Source organism: Pantherophis guttatus, chromosome 14 (genome assembly GCF_059756535.1).
Source record: "Pantherophis guttatus breed Tessera chromosome 14, ASM5975653v1, whole genome shotgun sequence".
NCBI lineage: Eukaryota > Metazoa > Chordata > Lepidosauria > Squamata > Colubridae > Pantherophis > Pantherophis guttatus.
In genome coordinates this window covers 18,705,813-18,719,450 of record NC_142076.1, presented here as the reverse complement: position 1 = coordinate 18,719,450, position 13,638 = coordinate 18,705,813, and the positions used below count along the sequence as shown (strand labels likewise).

Below are 13,638 nucleotides of genomic sequence, written 5' to 3'. Positions count from 1 at the left end.
CCTCCAAGCCACACCACACCCATTAAGCCACACCCACAGAACCGGTAGTAAAAAAATTTGAATTCCACCACCGGGTCGAACTCTTCCATGCTTAGCGAAGGATAATGAGACGGCTGCCCCTTGGTTATAGTCAATGATTCCTTGATGCCTTATCCTGCTTCTTTTTTTTTTTTCAATCCAGGTGGGCTACAATATCAGCGGCTGGCTAGACAAAAACAAGGACCCCCTGAATGAAACAGTGGTGGGCTTGTTCCAGAAGTCTGCCATGGCGTTGCTGTGCATTCTCTTCAAAGAAGAAGAGGCCGCAGGTATGGAGTTCTTTCAGGCGTGAAATTCTACCAGTTCAGGCCGGTTCGCCCGAATTGGTAGTAAAAAAAATGCTTTAAAAAAAGTTTAAAAAGCAGGTTCCCACGATCCTGCGGCACAGCTGATTGTCACGGCTGATCGTCGGAGCTTTTTTTAGTTAAAAAAGGCTAAAAAAGTAACGTTTCAAGTTTATTAGATTTCTATACCGCCCTTCTCCCGAAGGACTCAGGGTGGTGTACAGCCATATTAAAACACATAGATTTATAAAATTTAAAACTTAAAAACTTAAAAAAAAAAGTTGGCCACGCCCACCCAGCCACAGGACCGCCCCACCCCCACCAAGCCCCACTCACAGAACCCCACCAAGCCACGCCCACTAAGCCACGCTCACAGAACCGGTAGGGAAAATTTTTTGACCACACTGAGCTCTTTGCTGCCTGCATTGCGATCCCGTCATCCTGTCGAGAGCAGGGTTCTCCAACCTTGAAATCTTGTGGATTTCTATTCCCAGAATTCCTCAGCCAGCATTGTTGGCTGAGGAATTCTGGGACTTGAAGTCCACAAGTTGCCATGCTTGGAGACTGGCTGAGGAATTGTGGGAGTTGAAGTCCACAAGTCTTAAAAGTAGAAAATGTTGTAGACTCTGCTGTAGCACATCATCTATTAAGTTGCTTTGAGTAATGAGATCAGCGGCATATAAATTATCAATCAATCAATCAATCAATCAAATGTACAGTACCTCACCTTTAGGAGTCATTCGGACCCCAGAGTGCAATTTTGTGAGTTAAATTCCTGCTGAATCCCATAGATATAACATCTGGCTCTTTACACATGAGAAGTCTCAATAGGGACAATATCAGTCACGGGGTGCCTCCTGGTGGTGAATCTCACCGAAAAATATTTATTTGTGCGTGGAAATAGATAATTAATAAGAGTAATGCACCACGCACCAAATGCGAGGCTGAATAGGTTGTAAAAACTGCTTTTAAAAGTAAAATAAAAGGCTCTGACGATCGCGTGCCACAGCTGTGATTGTCGGAGCCCTTTTTTTACTTTTTAAAAGCATTTTTACTACCGGTTCTGGAGATGCCTAAAAAAAAATGCCTAAAATTTTTTTTTTAAAAAAAAAAGTTCTGACGATCAGCTGAGCGACACGCGATCTTTGGAACTTTTTTTTTTTTTTTACTTTTTAAAGCATTTTTAACTACCGGTTCTGGAGAAAATGCTAAAAAGGCATGCTAGAAAATGCTAAAAAAGCATGCTATTTTTTTTTTCTTTTAAAGTTCCGATGATTGCGCGTCGCTCACCTGATCGTCGGAACTTATTTTTTTTATGTTTTTTACTACCGGTTTGGGCAAACCGGACCGAACCGGGAGCATTTTACCCCTGGTATATACTGTATATTTGGGGGTGGGTGGGGGGTGAGATAGGAATAAAGTTGATCGAAAGTGTCTTGACGTGGGTCGAAAGGAATGGAAAAAATGAGAATGGAGAAGAACTGAGTTCGACAGATGTGCAGAAAGGAAATGAATCAACTGGTTGGCCAATCAGTGAACAGATTAGCGGATGGAGGACAACTCGTCTTGGCCAACTAGCCATGATCAACTCGCCAGGGGATAAGTTGTTGCGGCCAACACGCCGGAGGACGATTCAGCTCAAAAGAAGGACAAGTGAACTGCAGTGGGCTTTGTCTTGCTTTTGTTTTGAACCTTCTCCAGTTAGAAGTCCTCCAGGCTGTGGTGACCTTGTCCCTCTCTTGAATTATCCCTCATCGGATTGTCCGATGTTGAGTTGTCCTGCAGCAAGTTGGCCATGGCGAGTCAACCGGGGCCAGTCGTTCCCATTCCACAGGTTGGCTGTTCTCTCTCTTTGTGTGTTCCTGTTGAATCACTTGCTTTTCAATGCTCTCCTCAGCTTCGGGGACCAAGAAACAGAAAAGAGGCTCCTCCTTTATGACCGTCTCCAACTTCTACAGAGTAAGTGACATGTTCAGGTGCCTCCTGTTTCTTGAAGGTCATCATATCTTACGAGGAGCAATCCGTGCCTCCTTAATGCTTCCATCAGCTTACACCTGCTTAGTTGTTGTAACGGCTTCCCAGCTAGTCCCATGGATATTTGTTAACACCTCTTCCTAACTCCTTTCTTCCTTTTCTCTCTTTTTCCTTCCTTCCTTCCCTTTTCTTTTTCCTTCCTTCCTTCTATCCTTTCCCTACTTCCTTTTCTCTACTTTTCTTTCCTTCCCTTCTGTCCTTTCCCTACTACTTCCTTTTCTCTCCTTTCCCTGCCTTTTTCCTTCCTTCCTTCCTTCCTTCCTTCCTCCTTCCCTCCTGTCCTTTCCATACTACTTCCTTTTCTCTCCTTTCCCTGCCTCTTTTTCCTTCCTTCCTTCCTTTTCTCTTTTTCCTTCCTTTCTTCCTTTTCTCTCTTCCCTCCCTCTCCTTTCCTCCATCCCTCCCTCTCCTTCCTTCCTTCCTTCCTTCCTTCCTTCCTTCCTTCCTTCCTTCCTTCCTTCCTTTTCTGTCTATTTCAGGAGCAGCTCAACAAACTGATGGCCACTTTGCACAGCACTGCTCCCCATTTTGTCCGCTGTATCGTGCCCAATGAGTTCAAGCAATCCGGTATGTGGGTCGAAATCATCATTTTTCATCTCTTAAACAAGCAAACCAAGTCCATTTTTTTCTTTGGGAAATACCCTACATACAGCTGGTGACTTAAGAAAAGACAGGGGTGCTTTAAAGGGTTGTGGACAGAGGCTTTATTCTCAATCTTGCAGAATTTAAAGCACCCTTTCTGGAACCGAATCTGAAGTTTTTCGCCGCTTTACGGATTGCAATACTAAAAGATGATCTCTGTTAAGACTTTAGCTGTACTGGCAAACTGGAGAAAAGAGAAGAATGGATTCCAGTGCAAATAAAGGATTAAAAGATCCAGAGGAAAATACTTATGCATCATATTTAACGATGCCTTGATTTACTTGTCTCTTGTTGGATTGTGTGAGAGATGAAACCATGAAATATAGTTTGCAAAAGTCCCCTTCACACTCAAACCAATGGTTTAGCCAACCATTGAGGTTAGAAACCACATTTATCCTTGGTATGACGTGCAAGAAGTTAGTTAAGATGTCTGATTCAGTAAATCATCATTAAACAAGGCATGCTTTAGCATAGCGTGTAATAGATTGCACCCATGGTTAAGGGCAGTGGGAGCATTGGATTCCAGAACAAGCAGTCAACACTCACCAAGGACAAGAGGATCTAGTCAAGATCCAGATCAAAAGGGCGAGATGGTTTCCGTCTTGGTCACCAAGCTGAAGAAAGCTTGAGGAGCAAATCCATGCCAATCATTGCCTTGCAGAACTTCTTGTGAAGGTTGTGGAAAGATGGTCATCATCCTGCTTTGTGTCTCTACAGGTGTGGTGGATGCTCATCTGATCTTGCATCAATTGGCCTGCAACGGTGTCCTGGAAGGTATCCGTATCTGCCGGAAAGGGTTCCCCAACAGACTGCAGTACCCCGAGTTCAAGCAAAGGTGATGGAGTTGACCCTTTCCTCCATCATTGGTGCGTTGGGACCTTGACGTCCCAAAGTCTCAACCAGACCAAATAATTCCTTTTTTTGTGTCTTCTTGACATCAGGTATCAGGTGCTGAATCCCAACGTCATTCCTCAAGGATTTGTGGACAACAAGAAAGCCTCTGAACTTATTCTGGGATCTCTTGAACTTGGGGAGAACGAGTACAAAATTGGACATACTAAGGTACTAAGAATGGTTTCTTTCCTGCAAGAAAACACAATTGTGCGTGTTAAGGATATTCTTGGCTCATAACCGATGTTATGGGTTATTGAGCAGAGTACCCCTTGCGTATGCATATGAGAGTGAATAAACACAGTTAATATACTGACACACTGAGTTGTGGTAGTCTTTTACTTTTTAGAAAAAAGTAAAGCAAAGTCCAATAACAATCCAAGTCATATACAGATAAGGCGATAGTTAAAATATCAGTTCAGGGATATTCCAAGTACAAAGTCTTCTTACCAGTTGTTGTCATTACACAATAAAACAGTTCTTCTTGAGTTTCAAACAGGAACAAGTTCAGTATTAAAACATTCAATAAATAGTAGAAAAACAACAACTAGCAATGATCAAACAGTGATCATGCAGAGAGAACAAGTAGAGAGTAACAGCAAATAAGCAGATAAAATGGTGTTGTGTTCCCCAAGCCATGATTCAGGCTTCCCCTTAAGTACATTGGCTACAGAGTTTAGCCAATCAGGATACAGAATGATGCAATACAGTCTTAAAGCAATATAATACCTTTTAACAAACATGTATTGATAGTTTATATATTGCCTGACCAACTAGTTAGGCAATAGCCATTTCCTAACAGTGCGGATAGTTCACCAAGTTGCAACACTTCATTGGTGGTCTGCTTGGGATGGACTCTTCTCACTTCTCTTCTCATCTTTCAACCCTCATGGATCCGGGAGACTTTAGGGGGCTGGTTCTTCCGACTTGATCTTGTGAATGGATTTGTGTACATAAGTCCATTGTTTTCTCAGGTGTTCTTCCGCGCTGGAGTCTTGGCCAAGTTGGAAGACATGAGGGATGAGCGCTTGGCCAAGATCATGACCATGCTACAGAGTCGCGTCCGTGGTTTCCTGATGAGAATTGAGTTCAAGAAGATGCTGGAGAGAAGGTAAGGAAATAAATTATATCTTCCCTTCTTTCCATTAAGAAGGGATTAGACAGACGGACGGATGGATGGATGGATGGATGGATGGATGGATGGATGGATGGACGGATGGATGTAGGATTAAGGGTGACATGATTATGATAGCATTATAATTATGCATTATAATTAATTATTATAATTATGATTATGATAGCATTATAATATTATGATATTATGGTATTATGACATGATTATGATAGCAGTGTTCCAATATCTAAGTCAACCTATTCTCCAAAGCACCTGAAGGCAGGACAAGAAGCAATGGATTCAAACTAATCAAGGAGAGAAGCAACCTAGAACTAAGGAGAAATTTCCTGACAGGGACAACAATTAACCAGTGGAACTACTGGCCTCCAGAAGTTGTGGGTGATCCATCACTGGAGGTTTTCAAGAAAAGATTGGACAACCATTTGTCTGAAATGATATACGGTCTCCCGCTTTAGCAGAGGGTTGGACTAGAAGACCTCCAAGATTCCTTCCAACTCTGTTAATCTGTTATTCTGAATGAATGAATGAATGAATGAATGAATGAATGAATGAATGAATCATTAAAATCTACCATCGAGATTCAACATTCAACATTCAACATCAACATTCTGCCAGGACAGTATCTGATTGAGAACTCTTGCAAATAAAACATTCATGACATGCATTAGAATTTCTCAATCTGCGTGCCTATTTCAAATAGGTTGTCTTCTTCTGGTGTATGTCCACCATAGGTTTATGCCCTTTTGGAGAAGCCACTGTTTAGCCTTAAGATCTTCCTGCATCCACAAATACAGACCCAGGTTCGTCATCATGCCATTGGAGGACCATGTTTTCTTCTTTCCTAACTCTTGTTCCTCTCTCTTTTTTAAAAACAAGGTTGGGCCTGATGCTGATCCAGAGGAACGTTCGCAAGTTCTTACAGATGCGTTTCTGGGGATGGTGGAAACTGTACAATAAGGTGAGGCAGTAGTGGAAGGAAGAGAGAGGTTTCCACCACCCAAGGCTTCAGGTTGTATCAAAACAACACGAGAGCTGTTGTTTTTAGTCAATGGATGACTTCGGACAATAAGCAGCAAGGAGAGATGTTCTCCGCCTGTTTATTCAACAAGAAGAAACACTTTTTGGCGATATGGTTAATTGCCCATGAGAAAGAAGGGTGGAGCTAACTCCGACCAAAAGGGTGGAGCTGCTAACTCCTACCAAAAGGGTGGAGCTAATTCCTACCAAAAGGGTGGAATTAACTCCTACTAAAAGGGTGGAACTAACTCCTACCAAAAGGGTGGAGCTAACTCCTACCAAAAGTTTGTTGTTCTATTATCTCTGGCTATGTGTCTTTGTATGGTGTGTACAGTATTTCCATGAGTTGCAATGTCACTTGATAGCTTGGGTGCTGTTTAAAAATCTCACACGATTTGGTGACCCTTTAAGACGGTAACTTTTTCGAAAATATGTTCATTATTCTTCTTGGTGTTTTAAATAAATTTGGAACAGCAATCTAAGCCCAACAACAACCTGTTTTGGCTATCATGTTCTTCAGGTATTCTGAAATAGGATGCAAAGGTTTGTGCGTCATCTGTCTGTCTGCGCAGCGCATTAAAAACATCTTCTGTAGGTGTGTCAATATATAATTTTATGCCATTTTTAAAGCAAATAGAAAACTGAGAAGGGTTGTCTTAGAAAGTCTCAAGAGTTTTTGAAGGGACATGGGGTAGAGGTGAGTGTTTTGGAGGGATCCAGTTGATTTTTTATCTCAAGCACAATTCCAGTCCTTGGGTCTTTTGATTCCATGGAAAAGTGGTGGAGAGTTGGATAACATAACTATGTTTAGAGAGGTCACAAATCTTTTACTTTGGTTCCCACCTGTAGGTGAAACCTCTGTTGAACGTGGCCCGCCAAGAGGACGAGATGAAAGCAAAGGAGGAAGAGCTGAGGAGTGCCATGTCCAAGACTCAGGAACTGATGGACCGCATCAAGGAGTTGGAGGAGAAGTTGGCCACCCTGAGCCAAGAGAAGAATGACTTGACCATCCAACTGCAGGCTGTGAGTCTACTAAATTCATCCTCGAGGAAGGATGTGCAACTTCCGTTGGCTTGAGGGCCATCCTAAGCTTTGCTTGAGATGTTGAGGAGTGCCCTCCAGAAGTCGGTGGGGTTAGAGATATTTTGGACGGTAGGCAGTTTCACAGAAGGGTTGCCATTGAGGGCAGAACCATTTTTATGGTATTGAATAGCCATTGATCTCCATGACTTCCATCAATTCTGTGGGATCCTTGGTGCTCTTGAGGTTGGTGGTTTTCTTGCAGATGTTTCATTACTCAACTAGGTAACATCCCAAAAGTGCTAGAAGTGTTATCCAGTTGGGTAATGAAACATCTGTAAGAAAACAACCAAGTTTAGAGAGCACCTAGGAATCCACAGTTCAACCCTGAGCTACAAATTTTCCCTTTGGTCAGTTCCATCAATTCACCCAACCCTTTTTTTCAAGCCAGTGAGGCTGGTAGCCATCAGCGCTACCTTCTATAGATGGTCGGTCATTCAAGTAAGAATAACAAAGAGAACTCCAATATTTTCTCTTGCTCCTCTTTCAGGAACAAGAGAACCTGACCGATGCGGAAGAGCGCCTGACTCAAATGATGAAGGCCAAGATGGATCTGGAAAGCCAGATTTCCGACATGAAAGAACGCCTGGAGGAGGAAGAAAGCTCAGCCGCCTCCTTGAGTGCCAACAAGCGCAAGTTGGAAGCGGAACTTAATGATCTCAAGCGAGACCTCGAGGGGCTGGAGACCACGTTGGCTAAGACCGAAAAGGAGAAACAAGTAAGCATTTTGGCTTTGGCGGTGGCCCTTTTGAAGACATGTCTTGAGTTGTTCTTCGCTGGTTCTGGAAGTGGGAACTTCCCAGCAGAGTCATACTTGCCATGACTTATTCATATATTAGATGGATCAGACTATGTCTTCTTCCGTCCTCTTTCTTCCCCTTCCCCTTCCTCTTCTTCTTTCTGTCTTTCTATCTTCCTTCCTTCCATCCATCCATTTTCTTTCCCTTTTTTCCTTTCATCCTTTCTTTTCTTTCCTTCCTTTCCTTTCTTTTCTTTGTTTCCCATCTTCCTTCCTTCCTTCCATTTGCCTTCCCTTGTTTCCTTCCATCCTTTCTTTTCTTTCTTTTCCTGTTTCCCATCTTCCTTCCTTCCTTCCATTTTCCTTCCCTTTTTTCCTTCCATGTTTTTTTTCTTTCCTTCCTTTTCTTTTTTTCCCAATCATCTTTCTTCCTCTTTTCTTTCTTTTCCTTTGTTTCCCATCTTCCCTCCTTCCCTTCCTTCCTTCCTTATTCCTTTGCTTTGCTTTCCTCCTTCCCTCTTTTCCTTCCTTTCTCTCTCTTTCTTTCTTTCTCTTTCTTTCTTTCTTTCTTTCTTTCTTTCTTTCTTTCTTTCTTTCTTTCTTTCTTTCTTTCTTTCTTTCATCCTAAATGTATATCTTAGATCGATCATCTGCTCAGGATGGGTGGTTCTGTATGAATTTCTCTTGCTTCTTTCAAGGCTCTTGATCACAGAGTCCGAACTTTGACTGGTGACCTACAAGCCCGGGAGGACTCGGTGGCCAAACTCCAGAAGGAGAAAAGAGCCCTGGACGAGCTACACCAGGTGAGAAGCAGGCAGCTCATCCTATGGATTTTTATGGACCAGGACCCCACTTTTTGGCCAAGGCGAAGATTTACGCCATGCAAAGGCATCACACAGATAGTCTGCAGTTTCCAGCTGCAGTTTTCTTGGTCACCGTTTTGGACGTGGTTGTCATTTAAGATTTTAATTGTGGTACAATTGTGGCGTCTCTGGCCTTCCCTGCGAGCTGTTTCTGCAACGTGGCAATCTCCTCCTCCTTACGACGCTTCCTCCTCCTCCTTTGCAGAAAACGCTGGACGACCTCCAAGCCGAGGAAGACAAAGTGAACCATCTGACGAAGACCAACAGTAAACTCAGCACTCAGATCCACGAGGTCAGCATTGACTTCTCCTTCCCGCAGAGGTTGGGAGCAGACTTTCAACCAAGGGGTTTTTAAGGGAGAGACTGCAGCGGCCTTTGTACAAATGGTAGGGCTGGAAGGGATCTTGGAGGTCTTCAAGTCCAACCCCCTGCCCAAAGCGGGAGTCCTTATTCTATTCTGGACAATTGGTTGTCCAATTCTTGAAAACCTCCAGTGATGGAGCACCCATAACTTCTGAAGGCAGAAGTTCCACTGATCAATTGTTCTCACTGTCAGGAAATTTCTCCTTAGTTCTAGGTTGGTTTTCTCCTTGGTTAGTTTCCATCTGTTGCTTCTTGTCCTGCCCTCAGGGGCTTTGGAGAATAGGATGAGCCTCACTTCTCTGTGACAGACCCTTGGAAGACTGCTATCATGTCACCCCTAGTCCTGTTCTTCATTAAAGTAGACGTACCTAGTTCCTTTAACTATTCATTATATGCTTTGGCCTCCAAACCTCTTTATCATCTTCGTTGCTCTTTGTTAAGTTCTTTCTAGTACAGAGGTGTCAAACTCAAGGCCCACAGGCCAGATCTGGCTTAGATCTGGCCTGCAGGGCCACCCTGGAAACAACGGACTGGCCCATGCGGCCTTCCCGAGCTCTGTTTTCGGCTGCTACGGCCTCCTGCATCCCTCTGCCACATGCGGCCCTCCCAAGCTCCATTTTAGCTGGCAGAAAGTTGCAAGAGGATTCCCCCCCCCATGTCCGCTTGGCCCACCACAGGTGCTCCCGACATGAGTGACGTCGAGCTGGCCACGCCCACCCAGGCCGTGGCCCCAGCCCCCCCCCCCAAGGTCAGACACAACCTTGATGCAGCCCTCAATGAAATCGAGTTTGACACCCTTGTTCTAGGACCTCAGTACCTTCTTGCATCACGCTGATTTTTGTACAGACGCTGAGCTTGTCGATCGAAAGGTCGGCAATTCAGCGGTTCGAGCGCCACGTAATGGGGTGAGCTCCCGTGACTTGTCCCAGCTTCTGCCAACCTAGCAGTTGGAAAGCACCTAAAAAATCCAAGTAGAAAAATAGGGACCACCTTTGGTGGGAAGGGAACAGCGTTCCGTGCACTTTTAGTGTTGAGTCATGCTGGCCACATGACCACAGAGACGTCTTTGGACAGCGCTGGCTCTCCAGCTTTGAAACGGAGATGAGCACCGCCCCCTAGAGTCGGAAAAGACTAGCACGTATGTGCGAGGGGAACCTTAACCTTTACCTTATGCTTCCTTGGTTGTATTGGTAAATGGTTCCTTTTTAATCTCTGGTTCCTTGGCTTGTCTCAATCAGTTGGAAGACAACTGGGAACAAGAGAAGAAAATCCGTGCCGAGGTTGAAAAAGCCCGTCGCAAAGCGGAGGGTGACTTGAAGATGACCATCGAAAATCTGAACGAAATGGAGAGGACTAAGCTGGATTTGGAAGAGGTGGTGAAGAAGTAAGTGGCCAGGTCCTCCTTCCACATGAACCCTTGGTTTGTAGAACAAACCATTTGGCTGAGCTGGTATAGATGGGGGTTGATATCTGGAGAATTCTGGGAAATGTAGTCCAACACTCCTGGAGGGTACTAGATTGGGAAGTTGATTATTACTGCTTTCCGGATGTGTTCACACAAACTAAGCGAAAACGGTGGGTGGATATATATATTTTGCGGTTCAGGAGGCTGCAAAAACCAACCATAGCTTATTTGTTTGAGTGTAACACTATGTGGGAACACCCCAATCATGGTTTGTGAACCTGAGCGCAAGCTTTAATATTGTTGTGGTCCATCAGCAGCCTGAGGAGCTGGCATCCGAGTCAGACAGTGAGGAGGCTGGGAAGGACAATGGGCCAGTTCTGGAGTCAGGGGAAGGCTCTGATGAGGGCTCTGCGTCGGAGGCAGAGATGGGGCCAGGGCCATCTGGGTGTGATGTGCTGACTCTGGAGCCTCCAGAGGCGGACAGCAGAGAGGCAAAGGAACAGGAGGAGCCTGTTCCTAGTGCACACATGCGAAGAGCTGCCAGAAGGCAAGAGCAGCTAAAGCAAAAAGGACGGCTTGGGAGTAAGGCCAGGAGATGATTGGTCCTTCTCATAAGGCTTAAAAGAGCAGCAATGGCTCTTGGGCTCTTTGTAGGAAAGCAACATTGCTACATTTGTTTCTTGTCGGCGTCTCTTGTTTCTGAATTTTGTGGGGCTTTGCCAAGAAAAGCCTTTGGCAGGGTGTCAAAGAAGACAAAAATTTGTGATAAGGCTGAAGGACTTTTTCTGAAGGACTTGTTTTGGAGTTAATTTGGACTAAGCTGAGAATGAAGTAATTCTCAGCTGTTCTAATAAAATATGCTTGTTTAGGACTGATTGTGTCTCATAATAACTACTTGGGCCTAGGTCACAACAAATATGATGTTTGAAACTACATTTCCATAGTCCCAAAGATGCTTTTTCAAGAGGCAAATGGACTTTCTGGTTTTTTCTTGAAGACGTTTCACTTTTCATCCAAGAAGCTGAAGGAGCTTCTTGGATGAGAAGCGAAACGTCTTCAAGGAAAAACCAGGAAGTCCAGTTGCCTCTTGAAAAAGCACCTTTGGGACAACCATGACCTGGATGATGGAGAACCTGCATGGACACATCCACGGAGTCTTTGAATAACCCTGATGTATCTTCTCTTCCAGGCGAGACTTAGAGATCAATTCCGTCAATTCCAGGTTGGAAGATGAGCAGGCTCTGAATTCCACCCTTCAGAGAAAACTGAAGGAACACCAGGTAGGGGAGAGAAAGACAGACGGACATAATTTGTCTCGTTCCACCACCTTTTTTCCATAATCAACTTTGGCTAACAACATTAGCTCCCCTGTTCCCATCCAGATTTGGCTACTTTAAGAGGACATCTTAAGATTTCAAACTACTGTATGTCAGCTCAGTTTCTCAGGGCTTCCAGATTACTTTGCCAAGATGGTTGGAGATGATTTTGACCATGAAAGAAAACATTTAAGAGATCATCTGAAGTCTTGTATGGTCTTCAGACATTTCCAAAGGCAGCTTCATATATGTAATTCTTCTCCTCACCAAGAAGGCAGGAAGACATGCAATTTTTGCTGGGTCTTAGTTCCCTAACCCTAACCCTAACCCTAACCCTAATTTTGGTATGTGGTGAACCTGGCTGTTTTAAAGGGTCTCTTAGTTATCCTACCTCAAAACACTGAATAACAGAGTTGGAAGGGACCTTGGAGGTCTTCTAATCCAACCCACTACTCAAGCAGGAGACTCAATACCCCTTCAGACAAAACTGTTTTCCAATCTCTTCTTAAAAACTTCCAACGTTGGAGCATTCACAACTTCTGGAGGCAAGTTATTCCACTGATTAATGGTTCTCCCTGTCAGGAAATTCCTCCTTAGTTCTAGGTTGCTTCTTTCCTTGATTAGTTTCCATCTGTTGCTTCTTGTCCTGCCTTCTTGGTGCTTTGGAGAATAACTTGACTCCCTCTTCTTTGGGGCAGTCTACCATATATTGGAAGACTGCTATCATGTCACCCGTAGTCCTTCTTTTCATTCAACTAGACACAGCCAATTCCGGTAACCTTTCTTCCTATTGCTTCGCATTGTTAAGTTTCGAGGTCGTCTCAAGTAAATTGCATTTCAAACAAAGTCTTTGATAAAAACTCCCATTTATTAAGCACGACATTCTAAATCCTGGCTCATCGTAGCCAACACTGACTTCCAGACCCAAAACCCTCTCTTTCCGTTCCCCACTCCCCTGCACTCATTGGCCATCTTCCAAGTCATTCTACCCCTAATCTACCGCTCCAGCTCAAAGGAATTTCCCCCCTCCCATCCCATCTCCTAGGGGATATTATCTCCAGGGAAAATAAGTAGGTGAAAAGTCAAACGTCCCTTTCCAGACGCCTCCGCTTCTCCTTCTTATGTCAGCACTAGAGTAAATGAAGCTTGAAGTGCTGACACGCATCTCATGGTGTTTTTGCTTCTAATAGGCTCGAATTGAAGAATTGGAAGAAGAACTGGAAGCAGAACGGTCCATAAGGGCGAAGGTAAATCTATTTTCTCCAGAATCAAAGAAGTGGCCCATTCAGTTCAAGACAGCGATGCCTATCCTAGTTCCAAACCAGTTTAGAATCCTTACACAGATTGCAGGACTGTGCAAAACATTTCAAAATCAAGTTGTTTCTGAAATTCTCCAGGTCATGTTTGAAACACCCCGTCTGGAGTTTGGAAATCATTTGTTTTTAGGGCTCTTTTGGAACCCCTTGAGAATTTCCAATGACCCTGAAACACTGCTGGAAGTTCAAATCCGCCTGTTTCGCAGCTGTAGCCTCTGTTTTGTCACTGACTCAAGGCAGAACATTCTGATAAAATGGTTTGGATCTTTCCATTGTTCAGCCCAGCCCACCTCCCAAGGTTGTTATTGGAGGGGGAGGAAGAAATATTAAGTATGTTAACAGTTGAGTAAATAACACTTTGAGTTATTTATAAAAACAAAGGCAAGACCCCCAAAAAATCTAAAAGAAATAAATTAAACATTGACTCTGTTTTTCTCCTTTCACCTTGCTTGGCAGTGTCTCCTCATCTTTATTTATGGAGCTTTTTAGGACAATGTATTTGGAAAGGAAGAAA

The 13,638-nt window shown here is 43.9% G+C and overlaps 1 protein-coding gene across 1 annotated transcript in view; it reads left to right on the top strand.

Annotated features, from left to right (window-relative positions):
- The window catches only part of MYH16 (myosin heavy chain 16), a 44,620-nt gene that overhangs the window by 16,488 nt on the left and 14,494 nt on the right, over window positions 1-13,638 (top strand). Inside the window, exons 15-28 of the mRNA XM_034436570.3 lie at window positions 182-308; window positions 2,221-2,282; window positions 2,837-2,924; window positions 3,717-3,834; window positions 3,941-4,061; window positions 4,865-5,001; window positions 5,902-5,983; window positions 6,892-7,065; window positions 7,613-7,840; window positions 8,560-8,664; window positions 8,930-9,016; window positions 10,326-10,471; window positions 11,682-11,772; window positions 12,999-13,055. Coding sequence (XP_034292461.1) covers window positions 182-308; window positions 2,221-2,282; window positions 2,837-2,924; window positions 3,717-3,834; window positions 3,941-4,061; window positions 4,865-5,001; window positions 5,902-5,983; window positions 6,892-7,065; window positions 7,613-7,840; window positions 8,560-8,664; window positions 8,930-9,016; window positions 10,326-10,471; window positions 11,682-11,772; window positions 12,999-13,055 — 1,623 coding nt within the window. The remainder of the gene's footprint in view (window positions 1-181; window positions 309-2,220; window positions 2,283-2,836; window positions 2,925-3,716; window positions 3,835-3,940; window positions 4,062-4,864; window positions 5,002-5,901; window positions 5,984-6,891; window positions 7,066-7,612; window positions 7,841-8,559; window positions 8,665-8,929; window positions 9,017-10,325; window positions 10,472-11,681; window positions 11,773-12,998; window positions 13,056-13,638) is intronic.